This window comes from Mya arenaria, chromosome 14 (genome assembly GCF_026914265.1).
Source record: "Mya arenaria isolate MELC-2E11 chromosome 14, ASM2691426v1".
Taxonomy (NCBI): domain Eukaryota; kingdom Metazoa; phylum Mollusca; class Bivalvia; order Myida; family Myidae; genus Mya; species Mya arenaria.
The window spans coordinates 33,344,921-33,370,381 of NC_069135.1; the positions used below are offsets into that span (position 1 = coordinate 33,344,921).

The following is a 25,461-nucleotide window of genomic DNA, read 5'->3' on the forward strand; positions in this document are numbered from 1 at the left end:
GCGGTGGTTTTGTCTTCGAGCAAAACAACGGAGAATGGACCTTACACTATTAGTTTTATTGTTATCTGCAATCTTTCGAAACAGCCCTTTGTGTTTTTACCATTTATATTATTGTACCGGAAATGCTGATACATACAAACACAAAACTTCATACGATTAAATCAAGTCATTTATGGGTTGTAAGCTTAAAATAAGATAAAATGAATAATGCTTCTACATCTTTGGTTAATTGGATATTCGGAGTAAGATATTCCGGATCACATGAATGCCCGTGACCATTCTTTTTACACCGACCTTTGTAACACAAACGTGTCCCAACAACAATATAATTTTCGAAATATACGACCCGTTTATTTTATTCGATCGTTTATTGTCATATGTATATAGCACATGATATTAAACATTGAAAAAACAGTTTCAGAAAAGATTAAGCTGTTGTAAACGTATGTGCTAATGGCCGCAGATACCATTGATTACCCAAACATATGTGTATGCGAGCTTTAAAGCCATTTAACGCTAAAAAATATGTGTAATTGGGCCCATATACCATTTTACAGCTTAACGTATGTGTTTATGGGTCCATATACCATTGGATATCCAAAGATATGTGTAAGTGGGCCAAGATACCATTAAACATCCGAACGTATGTGAATGTGGGCCCATATACCATTGAACACCTTAGCTTATGTGTTAGTGGGCCTATATACCATTGGATACCCAAAGATATGTGTAAATGGGCCCGTATACCATCGAACATCATTACGTACGTGTAAGAGGGCCCATATTTCTTTGAACATCCAACCGTATGTGTAAGTGGGTCCAGATACCATTAAACAACCAAACAAATCTGTAAGTAAGCTCAGATATGATCGAATACCCCAAAAGCAAGGACAAGCAATCTCCAGTAAAAAGTAAAGATGTTTTCAAAAATAAAAAAGTTTTTTTATGATTCTGTGTTTTTATTAATTTTGACGTATACAATCACATGTTTTGTACATAGGTGTTTCTGTCCTTTTCGATATGTCAGAATGCATTATTGAATTGACTGATGGTTCATAGTTCAAGGAAGAAACACACATACATTTTTAAGCTGAGAAAATAGGGCAGACAAGCGTTTGACTACTGCAGAACAATATTTTAAAATAACCATAATGTGTTAGTTATAAAAGTATAAACGTATTTACAATATGATTAATATGTTACGATTGTTAAATCAATGATAGAGGACGGAATGCATATGTTAGAGGTAGATCAGTAAAGTGTTAAAACAAACATAAACTATAATACAAAGAAAAATCATAAAACCAAAGAATGAATGAATTATTGAGACAGTGCTATATCAATGAATGTACAATATATACTATATAAGTAATGATTTCCTTCAGAGGGACAAAGAGAAGCCACAGGCCACAGAGTTTAAAAAGATGAACTGCACGGTTCCCCTCCAGGAAGCTAATAGTCATTTTATTATACCGAACAATACCAATATGTATATGAAAAACTACAGAAACAAGCTCAGAAGCCAAATGTTTAAACATTAACCCCGTACACCAAGATTTGTAACCGCTGCACTTAAGATTTTTATGAAATTTAAAACATTTATAAACCAACTTAACGGTTATTTCATTTATACTCGTATGTATCTACTTTAAACTTTGTTACAGCAATATCCCTCAGAAGTAACAGTCAAACCATAAACCCGCTTAGCAGTTATCTAATAAATACACATTTCAAAAAAAAAACAAAAAAAAAACAGAATATGTAATTTTGACACAAGGATCTATAGCGATAGCAGTAAAACCATTTTCTTTTCGTTCTGCCAATTTCATAAGCGAGCAATAGCAAATTATACTTTAAAATTTAGAAAAATCAAAATCAAATATGTTTCATAAATGCGTGAACTAAACGCCTTTTAAACAAATGCGACGAGGAAACAACGTTCTATTCTCTTACAACAACGGTGTGTAACGATGCACCATCGCCTGAAATTATGACACTCTGTCCATATATGTCATATAAGGAACATTTACCAATCTGAGTAATATAAGAATGTTGTTCTATGAATTTCGTAAACAGAAATGTTCCATCTTTCACACATTGTTCTAGAGTAACAAGATGAACATTATATAATGCCCTTGACTATGTCCTCTCTCATGAATTGTCTAAATTTAGACATCCCACACACAGTATTAAGTTCATACATCTTTCATTTAGAACTTCTTTCTTCATAGGAACTTTGTCTTTTGAATTCATACAAAGCTGATTAAATTTCGGTGAGACAATTATTACTATATGCGCATATATGTCAAATGCATTCTCTGCAAAATCCAACCAATACACATTGCACATAGGGCTAGAAATTATTAATTTGATCCCATCATCCAATAGATGGAGACAATTCAAATTGTTTGTCTTCAGTATAATCTCCTGTGTGGTAAAGCGAAATCACTAAAATGTATGTTGAAGATAGCGATCAGCTGTATACATTGCATCGACATCTCATATCGTCCTTGATGTGTTCCTCTGGATCATATTCATGTTTTGAATAATCGTGATTCTCCGAAACAATATCAGGATCATATTGCAGTGGCTTAATCTCTTCTCGACGGTAAATATCTAAATCAGCGTTAGAATGTAACTTTTTCGAATGTGAACACAAATCGTCGTTCTTTGTTGTCATGTTATTTGACAGAAATGTTTGCATCTCCGTTCCAGTGGAACTTTGTTGGTTGTACATCTCTGAGAAAAATAAAAATAAACATATCATACATTTAATGGTACTGAGTAGCACAGGTCGGAATATATGTAAGCCATCGGTACTGGCACATTCAGTCGAGCACCCGGGTTTTCGACTCCTAGACTGGCCATACATTTGACTTACTGTGAATGAATGCTATTGAATCCCATAGATCCAGCCTTGGATGCTATAAATAACTACCTTACAATTCAGAATGATTATTAGAAATGATCATTTAATTTAAGTTTAGAGGCACAATAAACCAGAGAGAAATAAATAATGTCAAAACACATACCACTATCTGAATTGACGGCAACTGGCGTCCGAATAGTAGGCCGTGATCGTGATGATTTCTTTGTCCTACATCGACGTACCACGAACACGATTGTTGTTATAACAATTGAACCAAACGCAGTTGCAGACACTATTGCAATTATAATGGAATGGTTAAGAGAAGTGTCTACTGCTGGCTGCAATGCGTTCTCCTCAACTGAAATGATAAAAAATGAAAATGGAACAGTATTATAAAAATGTCCAATGAGGTGTGTTGGGGGAGGTGGGGGTTTTAGTGCGTACTCTTTAACTGAACCGATATAAAATGAAAAAAACAGTGTCGCCATCGTATGGTGCCCAAACAGGCGACAATGTGATATCCTCAACTGAAAGGATAAGAAATACAAAAAACAGTGTCGCCAACGTATAAGTGTCCAAACAGGCGGCAAGGCTTTCTTTTCACCTGAAAGGATAAGAAATGAAAATAAGAAGGTACCGCTATCATAGAAGAGTCCAATGATGCTGGCAATGCGTTATTCTCAACTGAAAGGGTAATAAATGAAAATAAGACAGTGTCGTTATCGTAGAAATGTCCAATAAGGGGGCAATGCGTTCTCCTCAACTGAACGGATAAGAAATAAAAAAAGACAGTGCTGCAATCGGTACCAGTGTCCCCACGGGCGGCAATGCTTTTTAACAACCGAATGGAAAAGAAATGAAAACAAAAACAGTGTCGCTATCGTAAAAGTGTCCACTACGGCGACAATGAGATTTCCTCAACTGAAAGAAAAGACAGTGCACCTATCATAGCAGGTGTGTCAATATATTTAAATGACATAACTAGAGCGCAAAGACAGAGACAGATTCTAAAATCTGAACCATAAGATTTTATTTAATTTTATATTAAAAACATGGTAGGGTCTGCGTTTAAATTTTTCACTACTGATCTTGTCCATGTGTTTTTTTTCTGCACTTTTGTAACAAAACCTTCTTTTGACTATAAAATGATATAAGGCATTTGAAATTAAAACTTACCTAAAATGAATTGGTCGCCATAATGAAGGAGCAGTCGGTTGTTACGGCAATCATCTGAATGATCATGCTGGTTGTTGTCTAGAGGGCATACCGCATCCAGCTGATAAGGTTGAGAAAAAATGTTGGATTTGTAGCGAGTAGACATCAATATCTTATTTATAATAGGACGCAGATTGTTAAAAAATTGTAAACAACATATGCAAATTCTGTTTTAATATGATAGTGACATTTTGTCATCCATAATAACTATCAGACTTTACTGCTCTTTTTACCTTTGCCCGCGGTAAAAAATGTTGACGTCACTCACCGAGACCGAATAATTTCCGCTGTAATTGTATGATCTCTGTGATTGCAATGACTGTTCTGTGTCGCCTGGTATTATACCTGAATTTTGCTGCAAGATAGAGATTACAATTTTGACATTCAGATCCCAATATGACGAAAATACTAAGGTCAAATCTCAATCTCAGGTCTCAACTCATTTTACCACACAGTTTGAAAAGTTATTAAAATCATTTTTGTTTTCAACCTTTTAAAGGCGCATTCTATCACAGAATATGTTTAATAACGCCTTAGATTAAGATTCTAAGGGGAAAATATTCTACAGTTAAAAAGTATTTGAGTGCAATTCATCGTTTTGTAACAATGACTCAAGAATATTTTTTGCACTAGAATTAGTTTCCTTTTTGAAAAAATGACAAAATCGTTTTATCAGTCACACTGTATGTAAAAATACATCTCCAAAAAAGTATAAAAACATGCAAGACTTTGAATCCTACTATGCTTTTAAGTGGTTAATTGAGCTGAGATTGAGATTTGACTTCAGTATTTTAGAGATATTGGGACCTGATGTCAATTTATATGTCAAATTATCTATATATACTGATGATCAAACATGTTTATTTATTGTAATGGTGATGAAGATATAAAAAAACAACACTTTTTTATATTAAACAATATTTTTATAATGAAAATAGATACACACTTACTTTGTTAAGAATTTCACAACAGTTGCTGTGAATATTCCCATCACTTATGATCACCTCGGTGTTTTCAAGGAAAGGAGGCAAATTTCTGAGGCGGATATAAAAGACGCCGCTACTATTATTATGCCACCAGTTGAGGACAGGTTGGTTATAATTGCGGATGTAGCACTTGCAAATCTGACCTTTATGATTATCTGAAAAAAGAGTGGAATGGATCGTTTCATTACATAATATTAGTAGTTGCTTCAATCATCGTAGATCTCTATTAATGTCACACATTGCAATATATTTTATCTTTATTTCTAGTTACTTTCTTTTCACTTTTATTATAGGATAAATCTCAATTAGAAAATAAAAACAATGTATCAACTAACGAAAATATGGCATAAGATTGTTTCTATTTACGACTAAATTCGACTAACAGATACATTGAAATGGGTCATATAAAAACATTGCTTTTAATATTTAAAAAACATTTTGTTTAAAACATAACAGTAGATCGAACTTGTTGCATTACAACATAACATTCCTAGAAGCTAAAACAACTTTGGTGAATTTGGTTTTCTGGTCACCAAGTCTGACAAGTGGGTTTCCTCAGGGTACTCTTGTTTCCACCAGAACACAAGACCATACTCTCACGTAACATCGTCCCACCAGAATGATTAACGTAATTTTGTAATAACTTATTTCAAAATCGTTGTAGAATAATTTAGCTTAAAACCCCCAAAACGTTGGCATAGTTTCCAGACACATGGATCAAAGGATGTAGATTCTACCAAACACTCAAGAAGATGCACGCTGGGCATCAAACACAATCAACTGCTGAAGACGTTTTAGTTATGAGTTTGTTAAATAACATTTTTTTGTTGTTTAAAGGAATTAATATCCTGTAAAAGGTTAAATTAAAGGGTTCCTCTTCAATTCCTCTCTTGTAAACACTATATGTATAAAGGTGGTCGATTCACAGCATTATTTGAAAATACTGTACATAAAATGGACACATTGTACATGCATTTATAAAACCAACCGTTGTTATGTTTAAAAGCTAAAACATAAGTTATTGTTCTTCATATATATAACTTACCAATTGACATTGGAAACACTCTGTCATTTGAACACAAGACACCACACGAATTTCGGGCAACATCGCGTTTCCCACGTCGGCACGGTCTGGTAAACCTTTTCCCCGACACGCACCAAACTTGCACGAGAATCTCGAGATCTGGTTCTCTCAACAAAGGGAGACAAGTAAGGTGGAATGTAACCTGGTCCTGTAATAGAGAAAAATAAGACCGCTGTTTGGAGAACACCAATCTAACCATTCGATTAGCAAAGCGGTAATAACAGTGTGTGTATAACATGCGATAAATTGTGTCATAAATGCTACGTCGGAAGGCAACATTTGTTTCGAATAAAGATTTTAAACAAAGATAACTTCACTATTTCTTCACCACTTTAAATGAAACCTAGCGCAGTCTACGCGACTTACGGAGACCGCCTTCTGTCTTCTACCAGATTTTGATTGAGGGTTCAGTTTCTTAAAACACTTTGACAATCCATTTCACAAAAGTTTCACCTTTGTTTATTTAAAATCGTGTTGTGAAAGAAAAGTTATTTTTTATTTAAGTCTTTACTTTAAGCAAAATGTTGCCTTCCGACATAGCATTTATGGCGTAATTTACCACGTGGTATACACATACACTGAATAAGTAGCTATTTTGTAACTGGATAAACATAACATATCTGCATAATCCAATATAATCGCAAACGATCTCGACATGTTGACTAACTGGTATATTATTTAAATCGTTGACCAGTAAATTGTCAGTCTTTAAGCAATCGTGTTACACAGTCTCTTGGTACTCTCACCTCACTCCTTTGACACACTCTTTGACAACAGAGAAAATAATTTCAATCATTAAGTCATCGTCGGCAACCACAGTACTTTTTCTGTTACACTTCATACACAACGAAGCATACGTAGTGCGTATCGGGGGTATCCGACGATGTCCTTCAGTGTGCCAATTAAAAGCCAAACTTAAACAGTTACGCATGTTATTTTATTGCTTACGTGTTTCTGCAACAATGACTGCTTTGTCTTCAGCACAAGACAGACCTTGTCATAGTCGATGTCATTCACATGGAAGAAATTGAAGTAAAGAATAAACTTGCGAGGGATTCTGTGCTCTGAAAAAATATGCCATAAATGAGTTCAATAATAATATTCAGTTTAATTCGACCTTAGTGGATATAATTGCAGAAATTAGACCTTCCCTTTTTATCGACAACAGAGCAAAAGATACCATCCACTCGGCAAGGAAATTTCAAAACAAATATCAACGTGGACGACGTTTGGCAAGCATGGCCGACTAACAACGTTTGGTTTATGTTTGTGGCAACTTCGGGTTCTAACTCAGATCGCAAATTTGGTTAAATCAATTGCCTTCATACCTCACGCAGTTTTTCACGGCCATCACACAATTAGTTTACATAACATGTTGTGAACGAATTCAGAATTGTGACTTTTAATAAACAAATCGTAGACCCCCTTGGACACTATCGAGAATGGATTCAATGTCTAAATTACAAGATATGTGATATTAAACGTGATACAATCAAGTTATATTTGAAGAGATAATTGCGTCGTCATATAAAGTAATGTATGCAATTTGGGAATGAAATTCAAGATTTACGATCTAAAACACAATCTAAAACATCTGAAAATAAATATCGTCTTTTATCCTTCTTTGCATATCTGTGATTATTTCACAATATCGTAAACATGGTAAATCTTCATAATAAACTTACCATTTGAGAATATACCACAAAACAACTCTGTGCTAAGTGTTAATCTAAATCTAATCTACATGAGCTCTATTTTCGGTAAATGTAATAATTAGGTCTATTTGAAATTTGTTTTCATGAGAATATATACTATTTTGCTTTTACAATATGCCATAGTGTGTGCACAAATGTTAAACGTTCTTCCATTTCATGTACAGACCCGCCATTCAAGTACCTATATTCTTTCTTATCAATGAACTGATAGAAATTAATGTTCTGTTCTGTAAATATATTTCAGTTATTAATAATTGTTTTGAGGTACATTTTCGACGTTCGCCCATCATGCATTCGTCATGAAGGCTTCACTGTTCGTTTTATGTATATTTACCTTGTAGAGCTGTGTACGTCCAGCTGATGTTGCTCAAGTATTTTCCATTGCCCGGCATAGACGTGGTGACATCAAGAAAAATGCTGGCATTTATGTCTTCCACCAAATTTCTTTCCTTTTTTGCAACTTTACGGCAATCTCCTGTCATAAGTTATGATAAAGTTAACATAGCAGTTACTAAATTATTTTAATGACTAAGATGATTCTATAAATGCAAGGTTATTTATATTCCTGACAATGTTGATTTTATTTCTGCCGATTAACTCACGAGTTATAATACATCTTTATGCACCAGTCAATTGTAACCACGCCCTCCCTCCTAGATCCGGGGGTATACCGGGGATAGCCGGGGAAATGGGCCGTGTTTTTACCTTTCAGGTGACCCCGAAGTACCGGGTGAATGCGGTGGTTTTGTTTTCGCGCCAAATATAGCTGGGAATTCGCCTTACCTAGGCTCCCTGGGGTGCGGGGGCATTTGGCGGGGATTTGACCCTCAGTTCGTCCACGCAGGGCGGAAATTTTACCCGGGGTTGGCTGGACCGAAAGTCAAAGTCCCCGCTGGGGGGCCGTGGTTACAATTTACTGGTGCATTATAAGCAATGGTTGTCCGCTTCTACAAAAGTGTTCATAGTAGTAGTAGAAGTAGTATAGTCTACCCTGTAAACGCATTACTTAAAGTTTAAGTCACCCCAACCTCCGAAAAAAACGCGCCAAAAAGACGATACTGTACTGAATAGGCGTATCCCACCATCATTTTCTTTGCGTCACCATTGGGTAATTAATTGTATGAAAGAAACGTTATTTATATGAAAATTTAGTCTTATGCGTACCTTACCATAGCTGATCTAATTCATTTTGCTTATATCAAAATCCCTGTATACCTATACTTAAGAATGCCTTAACATACTTTCCCCGTGACTGACTCCTGAAAAGATACTTAATACAACCACGAACCTATAAACCTTACCAACTCCTCTAATCTCCCCAATCCATCCAAGAACCTCATGACCCTGTCCTTTGTATTACTCAAAGATACTAAAGTAGTGCGTTTTTACTACTTATAGTCAAGAAATATAACAACAACCCACCTTGTCTTATAATCTTTGCGGCGGTGATATCTACTGTCTCCCCGTGCACAGTCTACAAAATATGAGGAAACATCATTATTATGATTATAATTTATAACATACATTTATGGAAAAACGAACTCATAATAAAACCTTTGAACCTTATTATAAGTGTAACACTTAATTATAAAGATTTGCAGTTCTACAACATAACAGACATGACGTCATATTTTAGTTCCCCTGTTTTCGTTTTTCTCAATCCGCCCTTCTTAATCATTACGATTTAATTTGACGATCTAACGATAATTTAATGAAATCTGTAAAATTCCGTGACATTTTATTGTCTCTGGACTCAATTACTGTTTTATTTTTGCGTTTTATAGGTGTAATAAAACATTTGGGCTTCGCATATTTATTGTAGTCCGAAGAACTTCACGATTGTGCGTGCACCGACCGATCTTTGAAATATTCAATGTTTATATCAACACTTATTACTTGCATGAAGCCCTAGATGGTAACCTAACAGCAATGGTGAAACTAACACGTCCCTCACAACTGAACGTAGTTTAAATTCGACTGTTAAAACAGCGGCAGCGTCATTAAGGTGGTGGGATACGTTGCTCCGTCAAAATTGACGTTCAAAATAAAATATCTTTCAAATTCTTTGAAAATTGGCCAGAAGATGTGTCAGGCATGTTTTCCTTATTTTGGCTAAAATGATTTATGTCGGCGTTGTCGGTTAGTGCAAAAAGAGGCTATCTAATACATTACCCCTTTTTTACATTTTTGATACGTTTGGCGTTACTAAACAGCCGTTTGTGACTATAAATTTAATATGGAAATTGCTGTAAAGATGCCTTACTACAGTTATATAACTAATACAATATGCATTTTCAACAAATGTGCCAATTATTAAATGTGCAGAAGATAAGCTGCGTGTCATTAGATAACCTTCATCGGAAAGGTATTTTATTTCGCATAAATGATTAAAGGAGGCTTAGCACTTTATGCTGACCAATTTCCAGTACATTTAGAAAATATTTCATTTTTGACGTCAAAATTTTGTTGAGCAACGTACCCCACCACCTTAATGTCATTTTTTCTTCGACGTCACAAACATTTTACCATTATTAGACATTACTTGACCATTCACACGCGTCTTTTTTGTACTACTTTAAAAGAGATTCACTGAAAAAATGCATTCACCGGAATATGAATGCAATTGGTGTTTGAAAATCGGACTCCATTTTCTATCGATAATCATATCGAATCGGACCAAGCATTTCGATATACTATCGGACAATAATTGAAAGTTTATAATACCAATAAGGAATACATTCTTTATACATAGTATAATTATGATCATGTAAACAGTTTAACCTGGAATCAGTACGTGTGATGCTATAGTCATGCTTTTTGCAACAGTATGTAAATTTTCATGAAATATATAAACAATTAAGAACAGTATGTAATTTTGGGAGAGTTTTATAAGTTCTTAAGCAAAAGTGTTTACATTCACCGCATTTGTGTCGACTTTGACCACAAAACACAACTAAGTCTAATTACAGGAATTACTTTGGTGACATCGATTTTGGACAACCACAATCGATTGTCGTCGACATAGCATTGTCAGCGACAATTTATCGATTGTACTCGATAATAGTTTCATCACTAAATGCAATTGATAGCCCATGCGTTCGTCACGAATATAAATATTATATATTGAAAGATCTTTTGAAACACAATATACCTTTACGCTGAATGTGTTGAGACATTTTGCAAACAACTCGTCGACTTCCGTAGGTCGTATACACTGTACTGCACCAGCAAAGGCTAGGACCAGCAATACTTGGAGGAGATGCATATCATTTCTTTGACAGATATATTCGTGTTCGTGAAGTTAATCTAGCGCAGTCGGGTTACCAGTGTTTGAAACGGCATGGTTCGGGCAAGATTCATCGTATTCCACTGGAAAAAAATATCAAACTTTTTTTTTTACTTTCGACAAGCAGTTACAAAACAACTCGGTGTTATCGTATGTCACTGCACGATGAAACATATATTTAACGCGATTCTGGTCCACATCGAGAATTCTTCCCCGAGGGTACCAGCGGTATCGAGGCTTGCCGATGATCGGGTATTTTAGGTTCTTTCATGCATTTTTTAGGCACAATCCCATCGTCGAACAGTTAAAGGAACCCAACTTTAAGGTCATGATAAAGTCTGAAGTCTAAAGCCGTAGACAAAAGTAAGTCAAATAAAACAGAAACATTTTGTAAATATTTGATTTAAGAATACTAAGTATATTGTTATAACGTAATAAAGATCGATACATAGACACAATTAAGTAAGTCAGTAAAAGCAGATGCTAAGAGGTATGCTTGTTAAAACGGATCGATTTTGAATTTTACTTGATCAAATGTCTTGATTATTATTATATTCACTTCCATTGACGATATAGACTGGGTTTTCATTAGCCAGCCATTAAAATGTTAATTTTGAGTGTTCAGTAAAATTCCACGCTGCCACTTCAGTGTTTATTCATTGTAACAACGAGACGCGTTGGCGTGAATAATTGTGAAGAACATAAAAGTATACAATTCAGTGCATAATTAGGCCAATGAAAATAGTTTGGTTAATGTAACATTCTTATGATCATTTTTTTATATATTTGTTTGTATGTTTGTTTATTTGTTCGTTCGTCCGTTCGTTAGTTCGTTTGTTTGTTCAGGCATTCATTCGTTTGTTCGTTCGGCCATTCATTCGTTCGTTCGGCCGTCCGTCCGTCCATTTATTTATTTATTTATTTATTTATTTATTTATTTATTTATTTATTTATTTATTTATTTATTTATTTATTTATACATTCATTCATTCATTCATTCATTCATTCATTCATTCATTCATTCATTCATTCATTCATTCATTCATTCATTCATTCATTCATTCATTCATTCATTCATTCATTCATTCATTCATTCATTCATTCATTCATTCATTCATTCATCTCCATCCATCCATCTATCCATTAAGACAACATTTTACTTTTTATCAAATGACTATAAAACGGTTTAGGTCAACGCCTTGTCCGTAGGTAAGGTCGGGTAGCGTGAACCGAAATTATTCTTTTTTGGCCTTATGGTAATAATTTTGACACAGTTAATGATTTTTCTTCATTGTGCAAAATGTCAATTTGCAATTTACATTTTAAATCTGTATTCATCATAATCGCGTTAGAAATCAGCTCGTACATACTATTAATCGCCTTGGCCAGGGTATTTTGCAACAATTTTCAACAGTGTTGATTATAATTTGTAAATTCATTTATACATATGCTCGTGAACAATAATTAATACTGAAAATACAAAATTGCCATATCCCAAAATAATTCAGATACCAGCGAAGAGTTGAAAATGTGTGCTCTAGTGAAAATAATTAAGTTGTATTGACAAATCTTGGAATTAATCACACCTGATATAGGACCATGTTTTTATTACGTTTTAATACCACGTGATAAATTACGTCATAAATGCTATGTCGAAAGGCAACATTATTTTACTTGAAATGAAAACTTAAAAAAACAAAGATAACTTACTTTTTAAGACCATTTTAAATTGTTTAAGGGGCAGCCTATGCTGATTAAAGAGCCCCGCTTTCGTTTTAATAACAGAGTTTGCTTATGCGATAAGTTTCTACAAACTATTCGACAAACCTGTTTCCAAAATAATGTTTTGACAGTGCTCCATCAGGCAGCGGTTCTGTGAAAAAGTTTGGTAAGTGTTTTAAGAAACTTAACTCTCAATCAAACTCTGGTAAAAAATAAAAGGCGGCGTAGACTGTGCTAAGTTTCGTTTAAAATGGCGAAGATGTAGTAAAGCAGCTATCTTTGTTACAAGTCTTCATTCAAAGCAAAATATTGTCTTCCGACGTAGCATTACAATATGACGTATTTTATCACGTGGTATACACACACTGATTATGCCACAGCGATATTTCATAAAGATATAACTATTTTGCACATGATATGGCCAGACCTCAAATGTAATGAAATGTTATAATTTTAATTACGTTCGTAATATCTTGACTTTGGTGCAACGTCTGGTTGCAAAATACATTAATTTGTCAAGTTCAGCGTTAAAGAGTTTGACGCCATCCTGATATTCAGTCCTCACTACATGGTGGCACTTTATGTGACAATTAATTTACATGAAACGGCCTGTCAGTCAAACTAGCCCGTCGATACCCGACTGACCAGAGTCCAGATTAGGCGGGGCTTATCAGGTGCCCGTTGCTATCAGCCATGACCTCCGATAATCTGCACATATCAACAGTAAAGTATTAATAATTATGCTGTTTTCTATATTTTAAATGCAAAATATGTTTCTCATAACTAAGAGATGGTTAAGAAAATTAAGAAAATCCGAAATACTTACATTCTCCCTTAATGCTGCTCAAATTAGGCATTTTTTGTATTTGTTTTCAACTCTCCATTTAACGTATAAATTTAGCGTATAATATTAACAATATCTTGCGATATATATTAATTTTGAAAGTTGTCTCCTTCTTATGCGTAAAGTTTTAAATCCGAAGCATATTAAAAATTTGTCTTTAAGTATGTTGCACAGATTTTTAGGAGTATTTTTTTTAATTGAACACTCAACTCAGTTGATTTGAGTTGCATTTTCTTCTGCAATTGAGATAAAAGATCTAATATCATAAAACTTACGTATAGATAAATCCAAATCCTCTTTGTAAATGACGCCAAATCAAAGTATAAGCTTTTGAATTGATTACGGCGATAATAATGATCATTTCTAACTACGTTGTTGCTTGTTATAACAGTTTCGCATTTCAACAAATACGGATATTAAAACATTAAAAGAAACATTAAGGTAGTTATATCAATGATTATAATTTATAAAGCTTTTTATTGAGAAAGGAAGAAAAACAGCAATATTTTGACATTTAACTTTGATAAACGTTGTTTTTGTGGACTTTCGTAAAGGAAAGTAATGCATGTTTTGTTTTCCTAAATTTGAGTTCAAATAAATACTTTATTTTTACTGGAACGCACTCACGCCCACACCCACGCACTGACACACGCACGCACGCACGCACGCACGCACGCACACACACACGTTTTTTTCCAGTCAAGTATATGATAGCAATTATCATTTCATTTGTTGAAGCACGAATCATGAGTAAAAAACATACATGGTCAATTGAATTGATGCTTGTGTAATATGAACGCGTGTTGTAGGGTCCGGTGACGCCTTCCTTTAAACGACATGATAAAATGAGTGAAATGAGGTCTTTACATGTGTTTCATGTGATTTATTTCATATGCTTTGCATTTAGGCTATGGATGTTATGTCATTCAATGCTATATAAATGATATGTTATGTTATGTTATATTCATAGCATAGAATGCCTCTCAACAAACTAATATGTCTTTTGAGAAACTCAACAAGGACATATCGGCCGCGGAGAATTCCTACGTAATTTTGGATGGGTCAACGCTATAAACCTGTACTATATTACAATGCTCAAAATAAAATATGATCATTTTGATATATAATTGATATATAATAGCTTAACCAATATCATCATATTCAAATTTAATATTTAATAAACATGTGCAGATTTGAAACTGCTTTTCCCATGCGCCAAACAATACAGACTGCAATCAGGTAGGTGGGGATTTTGGGTATTCTCTCCGATCTGAATTGTGCGGGTATTCTTTGAAAAGTGCCATATTGATGAATTATTTGTAAATCCAATCGAAAGTCGGATAATTATTGTGCCTTTCATAACTTGCCATGTACTTAATTAGAACACTCGTTTAAATGTCCGAAGCTATGAGTTAAAGCTTTACTCTATCACAGATTGAACGTTTTGACTACTTTTTAATTTCTTGTCTTGGAACTTCCAGTGTTTGACACTAAGACTTTTAGAGAAGGGGTCCACCGGACTCCTTAATTCCAAAATCAAGGAGTCCGGCATAAAATTAAGGAGTCCAGGACAATTAGAACATTTATTCAAATTTATTGACTCAATGCTCCAGCTAGCCCTAAATAACAGGTTGGGACACCTGCTGCCCTTTTCAAGTACCCGGCTGCCATTTTACTACACCCTGCTGTGCCCTTTTGTTTGCCAGTCAATGTCCAGAAATGAGTTATAAATGTACATACTTTTGACACTTACTTAAAGTTAACAGCTGAGGTAATAAACTGTAAGTATTGAAAGAAGTAACATTAAATAAAAAGTTGAGTACTGGCCATAAAGGCCAATTTAATTCACATCAAAAGTGTCATTTCTGACCTACCCCCTAGCTGGAGCACTGATGACTATTTATTCAATGATTTCACAGAGCCTTTGGTATTTCATTTCGGAAGGGCAAACTAGAGATATGTATTCTGAGAGCACATTTAAGTTATATTTTAATTGTTTTATTCAAATAACACGAACATGACTGAAACTATTTATCTAATAGATTATAATATGACTTGAAAAAATTGCCATGAACTGCATATAGAACTTTGGCCTCTTGTGAAGCGGCTGTGGAGCCATCAGATATATAAGTGAATTAAACGGGGCATTATCAAATACTGAATTTGTTTTATTGGAACATTCATCTGCAATCAGTGCAATGAGACACTGACATGCCTTATATGTTGTGCCAATGCTAGCAAGCTTGGTACATGGTGACATAGTCTGTGTAGGACTGTCCTTATTTCTGAATAATGTTCAGCATCCATAAACAGAATGCACTACCTGTCAAAGATAGCTTTGTTCAGCTGAATTAACAAGCAGCCAGCTGGTGTTTAACTTAATTATTTTTCCTTTTTTTGCATTTTCTTAGCTTATAATATTATCATGGCCCTTAAAAGTTTTTTGATGGCTTTCAATCGCACGTTAGAGCGCACAGTGACAAAGCTCCCTACAGTCAGGTATTCTAATTAATACAGATGTCAGTTCAAAAATCAGCCAAGACAATTGTTTTAACCATGCTTGCTGAATTTCCTTTCTCTATAAATTACAAACTCTTTATGTTTTGTTTTTTTCTTTTTCAGTTCTTTAATTTTACGCTGCCGGTTGCGAAATCCATTTTACCGTTGACAAAAACATTGTTTACGTCTAAAATCAACGAGGAATATTTTTTGTAAACACTGTTTGACGGGTTTTATCAATTTAGTTACCACATTACAAACATTAAAAGATACATCAATACCAGTCTATGACGTCACTTACTACTTTAAAGAGCGTCTAAATAATAACGATTTGACGAGTCGCAAAATAATTACATACGAGCTTTCGGATACTTTTAACCTTGGGATACGATTTGTGTACAATTGGATTTTGAAATGAAGGAGTCCGACGGACTGCCTAGACGGAAAATCCGGTAGTCCGAGCCGAATTTTAGGAGTCTCGGACTACCGGACTCCCGTTAGTGTCAAACGCTGGGAACGAGCCAATTTATGCGAAAATGTGTGTAAATCAGTCATAGAAGACTGCTGACAGATACGCTTTAAGCCATAGAACATTAATTTTCGAACATTAATTTTCGAACGGAAATAAAAAAAATCTGCGATCTGATCTTTTGTCAGGAGTCTTTTATCACTGGTTTTCAGATATTTACGCATTTCAAGACATAAAAGTTTTAAAAACGGGAAATATGTGAGAGTGCAGCTTTAATTTATACTCGGTTTTCAATAATCCACAAATCGTTTTAAACACCACTCCATATATGTTTCCATATAAATAGTGTGTTTGTATCAAATAGTAAATGAAATAAGCTTAGTTCGAGAGCAAATATCTTTATATTTTCTAAATTAAGTTTTAAAACCATGTAATGATGTTGTAAAATGGTGTGCTTTCTTTGTAACGTTGTGAGTGTCGGGCCCTTTAACGACTAAAATGTCCGGCTGCTTGGCTAGTCTCTATTATTAAAGGGACTGTACTCCGTATGATGAAACAGCGAAGAAAAAAAAGAAAATTGTCGAAAACTGTCATAAACTGGGTATCGATGTGTACAATGCATTGAAATTTACTAACTGAAGTGCCACATAGTTTACATTTAATTTATTTTTCGCATGTTTTTCGTATTTTTCCATTAAAAAAATATTACTAGGTATGTCTACCTAGTAGTATTCATTACTGATGCTGGATTGGCAAGTCGATGTTATCACGTGATAGGACAATGTTAGGTATATAGTTTAAATATTTCAGCTGTTTATAGTTAGCCTTCGTAGCACAGTGGATACAACACTGGATTGCAATTTTGGCAACACCGGTTCGACCCCGGTCTCCGACTCGATTTTTGTTTACATTTTGGTATGTTTTTAACAATTATGATAACAAAGAGTAAAACATTTTATTAAATAATTGTCCTGAGATTCGTTATAGAAAAAACTTTGGTGCCAATCTGGTGTACAGTCCCTTTAAGTTCCTATTTATTAAGAACACATCCTTGAGTGCGCATGTGTAAGTAAAACAGACGGAATGACTAAGTGAACTTATTAGAACTAATAAAATAAGAAAAAAATTCAAATAGGCATACATACTAGTTAAGTCAAGTTAAAAAATTATTCTGTAAATAAAGGCTTCCGGACCAAAATACATTTCAAAATAGTAAACTGGGTTGAGACCTATGTTTTGCAGTTTGGACATGTTTATGAAGATTTTCTCATTTGTACAGATATTGACAAAAATAAAACTTAAGGTTGTCCTGTTAGCGCAGTGATTAGCGCACTCGTTTCTCACCTAGGCGACCCGGGGTCAATTTTTGATGATAACTGTTTAAATCCCTGACTGTGCGCATGTGAGTTTGGTTTGTTGTCACCAAAACGGACATGTGGGTTTCCTCCGGGTACTCCGATTCCCCCCACAACACAAGACCACACTCTCGAGTAACATCGTGCCAATATAATGCTTAAAATAATGTTGTAATAACTTGTTTAACAATCGTTGTAAAATAATTCAGTTTAAAGTAAAATAAAACTTACATTTTACCCGATTAATTGCGGTATAGTTACCTCCATTTTCTATTCTTTAATATAAAACAAAACCTTTACTCACACATTTTGTTCACTGATTATCATAAAGATTCTTAGCTAAGTTTAATCACATTATTTTTACATACTGTCTCAATCCTAACAACTATCTTTGTAAATGGTATTTACTGCTGGAAATGAAGTATAATAAAGCCTAGTTTATCTTAAATCCTTTGTAAGGTTGCGTATTGATTAGCACTTCTTAAAGTAAAAACACATATATCATCCAGCTATATAAAACAGTCTTATCAAGTATGGTCACATTCGGTTTAATTTTACTTTAAAACAATTCTAAAACTGAGTTTTTTTGCAGAAATAACATGTCTCTTTAAAGCCATAATCATCGGGCTGGTGAAAATTGAAGGCACGAAGGACGTGTTTGTAGACATTTCAAATTCCCATATGATTTTCTGTAATTACTTTGTTTGCTTGAGCAGGCCGTTAAGACCATATTCAATAGCACACAATTACCAAATCAAATACATGCGATTGTTAGATAGTTTTGCCAAGGACATCTATAGTATTATTATACAAACTCTGCTTTTTAGATCAAACAACGTTCTTATTTGAAAGAACATAGGCGTGAACATTTAATAGGTAAAAAATGAAGTTAGCAGATAGTCTATAATTTTTTATACTTCGAAAATAATCAGGATTAGTAAGCATCGCCGCGTTGCTAATCTTTTCAGATAGCTACAATCCTTCAGAGCATGGCGTGTTTGTAAATTGCTTCTACGGCCATGACGCATGCATTGAATTCCCAAGTCCGTGTAACATTACCCTTATATAGGCATGTAGCATGTTATTAATTCCCAAGTCGATGTAACATTTCCCTTATATGGCGCATGCAATTAATTCCCTAGTCCATGTAACATTTCCCTTATATGGGCATGTCGCATGTTATTAATTCCCATGTCGATGTAACATTTCCCTTATATGGGCATGGCGCATGCAGTTAATTCCCTAGTTCATGTAACATTACCCTTATATGGGCATGTCGCATGTTATATATTACCTAGACATGTAACATTGCCCTTATATGGGCATGGCGCATGCAGTTAATCCCCTAGTCCATGTAACATTGCCCTTATATGTGCATGGCACATGTTATTGATTCCCTTGTCCATGTAACATTTCCCTTATATGTGCATGGCACATGTTATTTAATTCTCTGGCCCATGTAGCTATACCCGTGTATGGACATTTCGCATGTTATCAATTCCCTAGTCCATGTAGCTATACCCGTGTATGGACATTTCGCATGTTATCAATTCCCTAGTCCATGTAGCTATACCCGTGTATGGACATTTCGCATGTTATCAATTCCCTAGTCCATGTAGCTATACCCGTGTATGGACATTTCGCATGTTATCAATTCCCTAGTCCATGTAGCTATACCCGTGTATGGACATTTCGCATGTTATCAATTCCCTAGTCCATGTAGCTATACCCGTGTATGGACATTTCGCATGTTATCAATTCCCTAGTCAATGTAGCTATACCCTTGTATGGACATTTCGCATGTTATCAATTCCCTAGTCCATGTAGCTATACCCGTATATGGACATTTCGCATGTTATCAATTCCCTAGTCCATGTAGCTATACCCGTGTATGGACATTTCGCATGTTATCAATTCCCTAGTCCATGTAGCTATACCCTTGTATGGACATTTCGCATGTTATCAATTCCCTAGTCCATGTAGCTATACCCGTGTATGGACATTTCGCATGTTATCAATTCCCTAGTCCATGTAGCTATACCCGTGTATGGACATTTCGCATGTTATCAATTCCCAAGTCCATGTAGCTATACCCGTGTATGGACAATTCGCATGTTATCAATTCCCTAGTCCATGTAGCTATACCCGTATATGGACAATTCGCATGTTATCAATTCCCTAGTCCATGTAGCTATACCCGTATATGGACAATTCGCATGTTATCAATTCCCTAGTCCATGTAGCTATACCCGTGTATGGACATTTCGCATGTTATCAATTCCCTAGTCCATGTAGCTATACCCGTGTATGGACATTTCGCATGTTATCAATTCCCTAGTCCATGTAGCTATACCCGTGTATGGACATTTCGCATGTTATCAATTCCCTAATCCATGTAGCTATACCCTTGTATGGACATTTCGCATGTTATCAATTCCCTAGTCCATGTAGCTATACCCTTGTATGGACATTTCGCATGTTATCAATTCCCTAGTCCATGTAGCTATACCCGTGTATGGACATTTCGCATGTTATCAATTCCCTAGTCCATGTAGTTATACCCGTGTATGGACATTTCGCATGTTATCAATTCCCTAATCCATGTAGCTATAGCCTTGTATGGACATTTCGCATGTTATCAATTCCCTAATCCATGTAGCTATACCCGTGTATGGACATTTCGCATGTTATCAATTCCCTAGTCCATGTAGCTATACCCGTGTATGGACATTTCGCATGTTATCAATTCCCTAGTCTATGTAGCTATACCCGTGTATGGACATTTCGCATGTTATCAATTCCCTAGTCCATGTAGCTATACCCGTGTATGGACATTTCGCATGTTATCAATTCCCTAGTCAATGTAGCTATACCCTTGTATGGACATTTCGCATGTTATCAATTCCCTAGTCCATGTAGCTATACCCGTATATGGACATTTCGCATGTTATCAATTCCCTAGTCCATGTAGCTATACCCGTGTATGGACATTTCGCATGTTATCAATTCCCTAGTCCATGTAGCTATACCCGTATATGGACATTTCGCATGTTATCAATTCCCTAGTCCATGTAGCTATACCCGTGTATGGACATTTCGCATGTTATCAATTCCCTAGTCCATGTAGCTCTACCCTTGTATGGTCTTAGCGCATGCAATGAAATCCCTAGTGTATGTAACATTACCCTCATTTGGGCATGGCGCATGATATTAATACCGGAATGAAGTGTAAACCAAAGTTGACGTGTACTCTTATACATGTAAGCTAATCACTTTAAAACACAAACAAAGGAAACAGCTGTTAATGATATGTGTCGCTTTATTTGCAAGTATATGTGCATATTTAAAACTGAAGCTATATTTATGTTTATATTTATAGTCATGAAATACAAGTAGATTGTAAATATAAAGTTGTAACTGGTTAACAGTATATCTGCCAATAGCACAGCTACAGCGGTAATATATAGCTGTTGTAGGATTTGATGTATAACCTCAGCTGTAACAATACTGTAATAACATCTCAAGACTTCTGTTTTCCTACTTGCTATAATTATGTTGTGTTTCATTAAGGGCATTTATTACAATTCGGAAGTGCCTATCCATTTTAGCTGTTTCCAATCTTTATAAGGTTTAAAGCAGAATAGTTTGTGTATAATGCACCAACTGAACAATCTGAATCTACCTGTTTTTACAGTTATATCGCATTGTTTGTACTCCTACACAGGCTATGGTTACTTTATTGGCTACATCATGGAAACGTTCAACCATATTGTTTCTTTTTAAGAAACGTGAACTCTTTTCTGACGTTGTTTTAATAGAATCAAGCCTACATTTTATGACAATGAAATAACAGATAGGCAATCACTAAGTACGGCCTAATCATTAAGAATTTCAACTTTCGCGGGGTTTTAAAGGTTCACCTTCGGCCACTCATCCGATACGAGATTGTATTCTAAGTCAATTAGATGACATGAAGTAATATCTTAATGAATAAGAAGGGATTGATCGCTACGCTCACTCCGTTCATTCTTGTTTATTAAGATTTTACTTCATGTCATCTATCTTTTATGTTATGTAAAGTACGCAAGTGGAAATTTCTTCCCATAAATGATATTGCGGGTCATGAACCATTATAAACCAATGCCGGTGTTAGTTCGTGCACAAATATAAAATAAAAAAAATAAAAAAAACTTATTTAGTGGTCTCTTACTTAATATGCGCAATTAAAATATCAACGTGACTGGAATATATGATATGATAGGGGAGTAACTACTTAAACCGAAACTTAATTTCGGTTGATACACGGCATTTCCTTGATAATATATTCAAGACGCAGTTTCACATGGAAACGCCCACATAGGGTCATTTCAGTTTATTTAACTTCATTTGAAACGCCTTATCAGAAACGAATTACGTTTAATTTCATTGTTATTAAACAAACCAATAATTAAACGGTTGAAACTCGTTAACGAATGTTTTTGTTCAACGTCAAGACGTGACAAGCGAGCTTAAAGCTGCACTCTCACAGATTGAACGTTTTGACAACTTTTTATGTTTTGTCTTTGAACGAGCCGATTTATGCGGAAATGCATGGACACGAGTGAAATAAGAATGCTGACAAAAAATCAAATCGCAGATTTTCATATTTATGTTTAAAAATTGATGTTTTATGCATTTTTCTTAAACGGTTTAAGCCATAAAACATTAATTTTCGAGCCCAAATATGAAAATCTGCAATCTGATATTTGGTCAGCAGTCTTATTTCATTGGTTTGCTGATATTTACGCAAATAATGGCTAATTCCAAGTCAAAAAAATAAAAAAAATGTCAGAGTTAGTGTTTGAGTTTTGGTATTCTAAACAATAACGTCAGAGGGCTGGGCGCAGCCCGGCGCCAACTTATGAATGCTAACTTCTTTAGTTTCCTTTCGAATGATACTACCAAGTACTCATAAAAACCTCAATAAATAAAATCAATGTGACTATAAATGCAAGATAAGCGATTGTTTTTGTCCGAGGAGTTCTAAATGATTAAATGATTCTCCTAACGGTTATCTGATTGGCGGGGGCAACAGCTTGAACACTAAAATCCAGAATTTGAGCGAACCCGGAAAACATTTTAACCAGACAAGCTTTCAAGCTTGTGCTGATTTAATACGACCACTGCAAAATATACAAGAGATGTCGTAGGGCAGCACGCCCGACTATACGCCGATCTTAGAAGTCGATACATAAATGATGTGAAATGTGTCTGTCAGAAGCAATCCAAAAGAAAGCCAAAATAAAAAAAGTAAAAGAGTTAATCAAAGGCCTCAGTTTGTATTTAGGATTATATGAATTTGCGTAGTCCAAGTATGGGATGGCCGTTAGCATATACAGTCGAAATCCGTTGGGTCAATTTCCCGGGGACCAGCCAAAGTACTTTGAGCCTCGCAAATATCGAGCCAAGCGCAAATGATAACATAGAGTAAAAGAAGATTTGTTTTTCACATCAATTTCGAGCCAAGGAAGAGATCGAGGCAAGCGATATCGAGCCAGCGGGTTTCGGCTGCATCTGTATGAAGTATAATATCCATTGAATAATTGTAATTAAACGATTTTGTTTTTATTTTACTCAAACTGACGCAATACTACTATTAAAACAACTTCGGTAGAAGTTTTAAACTAAGTCAAGAGTAGACACAAGGAAGATAGAAAGGTAAAACAAAATTGGTTGTCTAGATTAAACTATTTATTATATACGTGCGGGTGGTGATGACTAAATAAACCATTTATCACTGTTATCAGTGGGTTAATGAATATATACAAACAGACACGGGGTTTCTTTTCACGGAAGAGGAATAGAAAGTAAAGATTATACATTTGAACCACTATCAGTTAACGGATGAGCATATCGAACATACATATAGACTAGATAGATGAGAGAAAGTAACATTTATCATGATTAAGAATGGGCGTAGTGAGCGTAGTAAACGCACCCTTCTTAACCATTTAAATATTACTTCAGGTCATATAACTGTTTTAGAATACTACCCCATTAAGTGGCAGAGTGTGTATCGGATGGGTGGCAGTAGCCGCGGGCCTTTAAAAACTAATGAAAGTTGAAATTCTTAATGATTACGCCTATTATTTATTGATTGCCTATCAGCAATTTCATAACCTAAGATGTTGGTTGTATTCTGACTTTGTTTCTGTGTCGATTGCAAGGTTTAACGCGACGTGTCGCAATAATTACGCTGACGTATCTATTCAATTAGTGAAAAAGTCGCAATAATTATTGCTACATGTCGTGTATAACTCGCAAGTCGTCATTTAACACGTCAAAATAACAACATGCTCAAATCATAATTATGAATAATTACGATTTACCCTTTCGAAGGTGTTTAATAATTATGCATTACACTCAATTTATATATAAGAATTAAAACTTAACGATTTACTTTCGCTTTTGAATGGTATAATACACCTGTTTCAGGAATATGTAAATGGCAAAACATGTCACTACATTTCTCTACCTTAAACTATTTATCAAATCATGCAATTTATTAAGTATGTTATGTACCAAATAGAACATGTATATCTATACGAGTTTAAGACTTTTATTAAAATGTTTGAACTTTCTGAAGTTCAAATTCCTACAACAGTATGAATAATCAATTGAATTTGAATATCTCATACTGCGAATAAGTTTAACCGTATAATCGTTTTTTTGTGAAACGTTAAATTCGTAATACAAAAAAAACCCATACCTAATAATATAATATGAAATTTACTTACTTACCAACATAGTTTTCAGACTGGAAAATAAATCCTTATGTCAGCTAGCATACTTTTTATCACACCAACACTTTGCGTAACACAAATCTTTTGTAGGTTATTATCAGTACATAACTTCTTTATCTTTATGGAGCGTGGGTAGATTGTTGTCACCTTGCACATCGCAAATTCGTGTTCAAGGCTCACGTCTCGTTTCTACTTCAATAACAGCGATTATTGATCAACTTTTAAACCTGGGGTAGATATGCATCGTCATTCAGTGTCAGCTTTGAGAGTAGATCGAAGATTAATACTCGTAGCAAAGTCAGTTTAAACATCTTTAAATTATTGTAATTCGTCACGTACAGTCCATTGTGAAAAGCTGGTGATAGGATTACATACTGTTCAAAATTGATATTAATCACAGTTTAGACTAGAGTGCATTCAAAATGAAGATCACACTCGTGTAACATTAGATAGTAAATGTAATATTAAAGCTGCACTCTCACAGTTTGAACGTTTTGACAACTTTTTTTATTGTTTGTTTTGGAACGAGTAAAATTTTGAGAAAATCCATGGAAACCAGTTATAAAGACTGCTGACAAAAAAAATAGATCGCATATTTTGCAATTAAAGTTCAAAAATTTATGAATTATGCATTT

At 34.8% G+C, this 25,461-nt stretch overlaps 1 protein-coding gene across 6 annotated transcripts; it reads right to left on the bottom strand.

Annotated features, from left to right (window-relative positions):
• Positions 1-349: 349 nt before the first annotated feature.
• LOC128217865 (uncharacterized) lies at positions 350-25,003 on the bottom strand. Of its 6 annotated transcripts, none has more exons than XM_052925291.1 (11): positions 24,825-25,003; positions 11,021-11,238; positions 9,292-9,343; positions 8,204-8,344; positions 7,103-7,218; positions 6,116-6,302; positions 5,035-5,225; positions 4,353-4,439; positions 4,046-4,145; positions 3,033-3,227; positions 350-2,739 (listed from the first exon to the last, which is right to left on the bottom strand). In XM_052925291.1, the coding sequence occupies exons 2-11, from the start codon at positions 11,132-11,134 to the stop codon at positions 2,474-2,476; spliced, it is 1,449 nt and encodes a 482-aa protein (XP_052781251.1). In that variant the 5' UTR covers positions 11,135-11,238; positions 24,825-25,003; the 3' UTR covers positions 350-2,473. The 6 variants fall into 6 exon arrangements, with proteins under 6 accessions (XP_052781251.1, XP_052781255.1, XP_052781253.1 ...); XM_052925295.1 differs by having other exon boundaries at positions 24,821-25,003; XM_052925293.1 differs by lacking the exon at positions 24,825-25,003 and adding an exon at positions 18,349-18,647.
• Between the last annotated feature and the right edge of the window lie 458 nt (positions 25,004-25,461).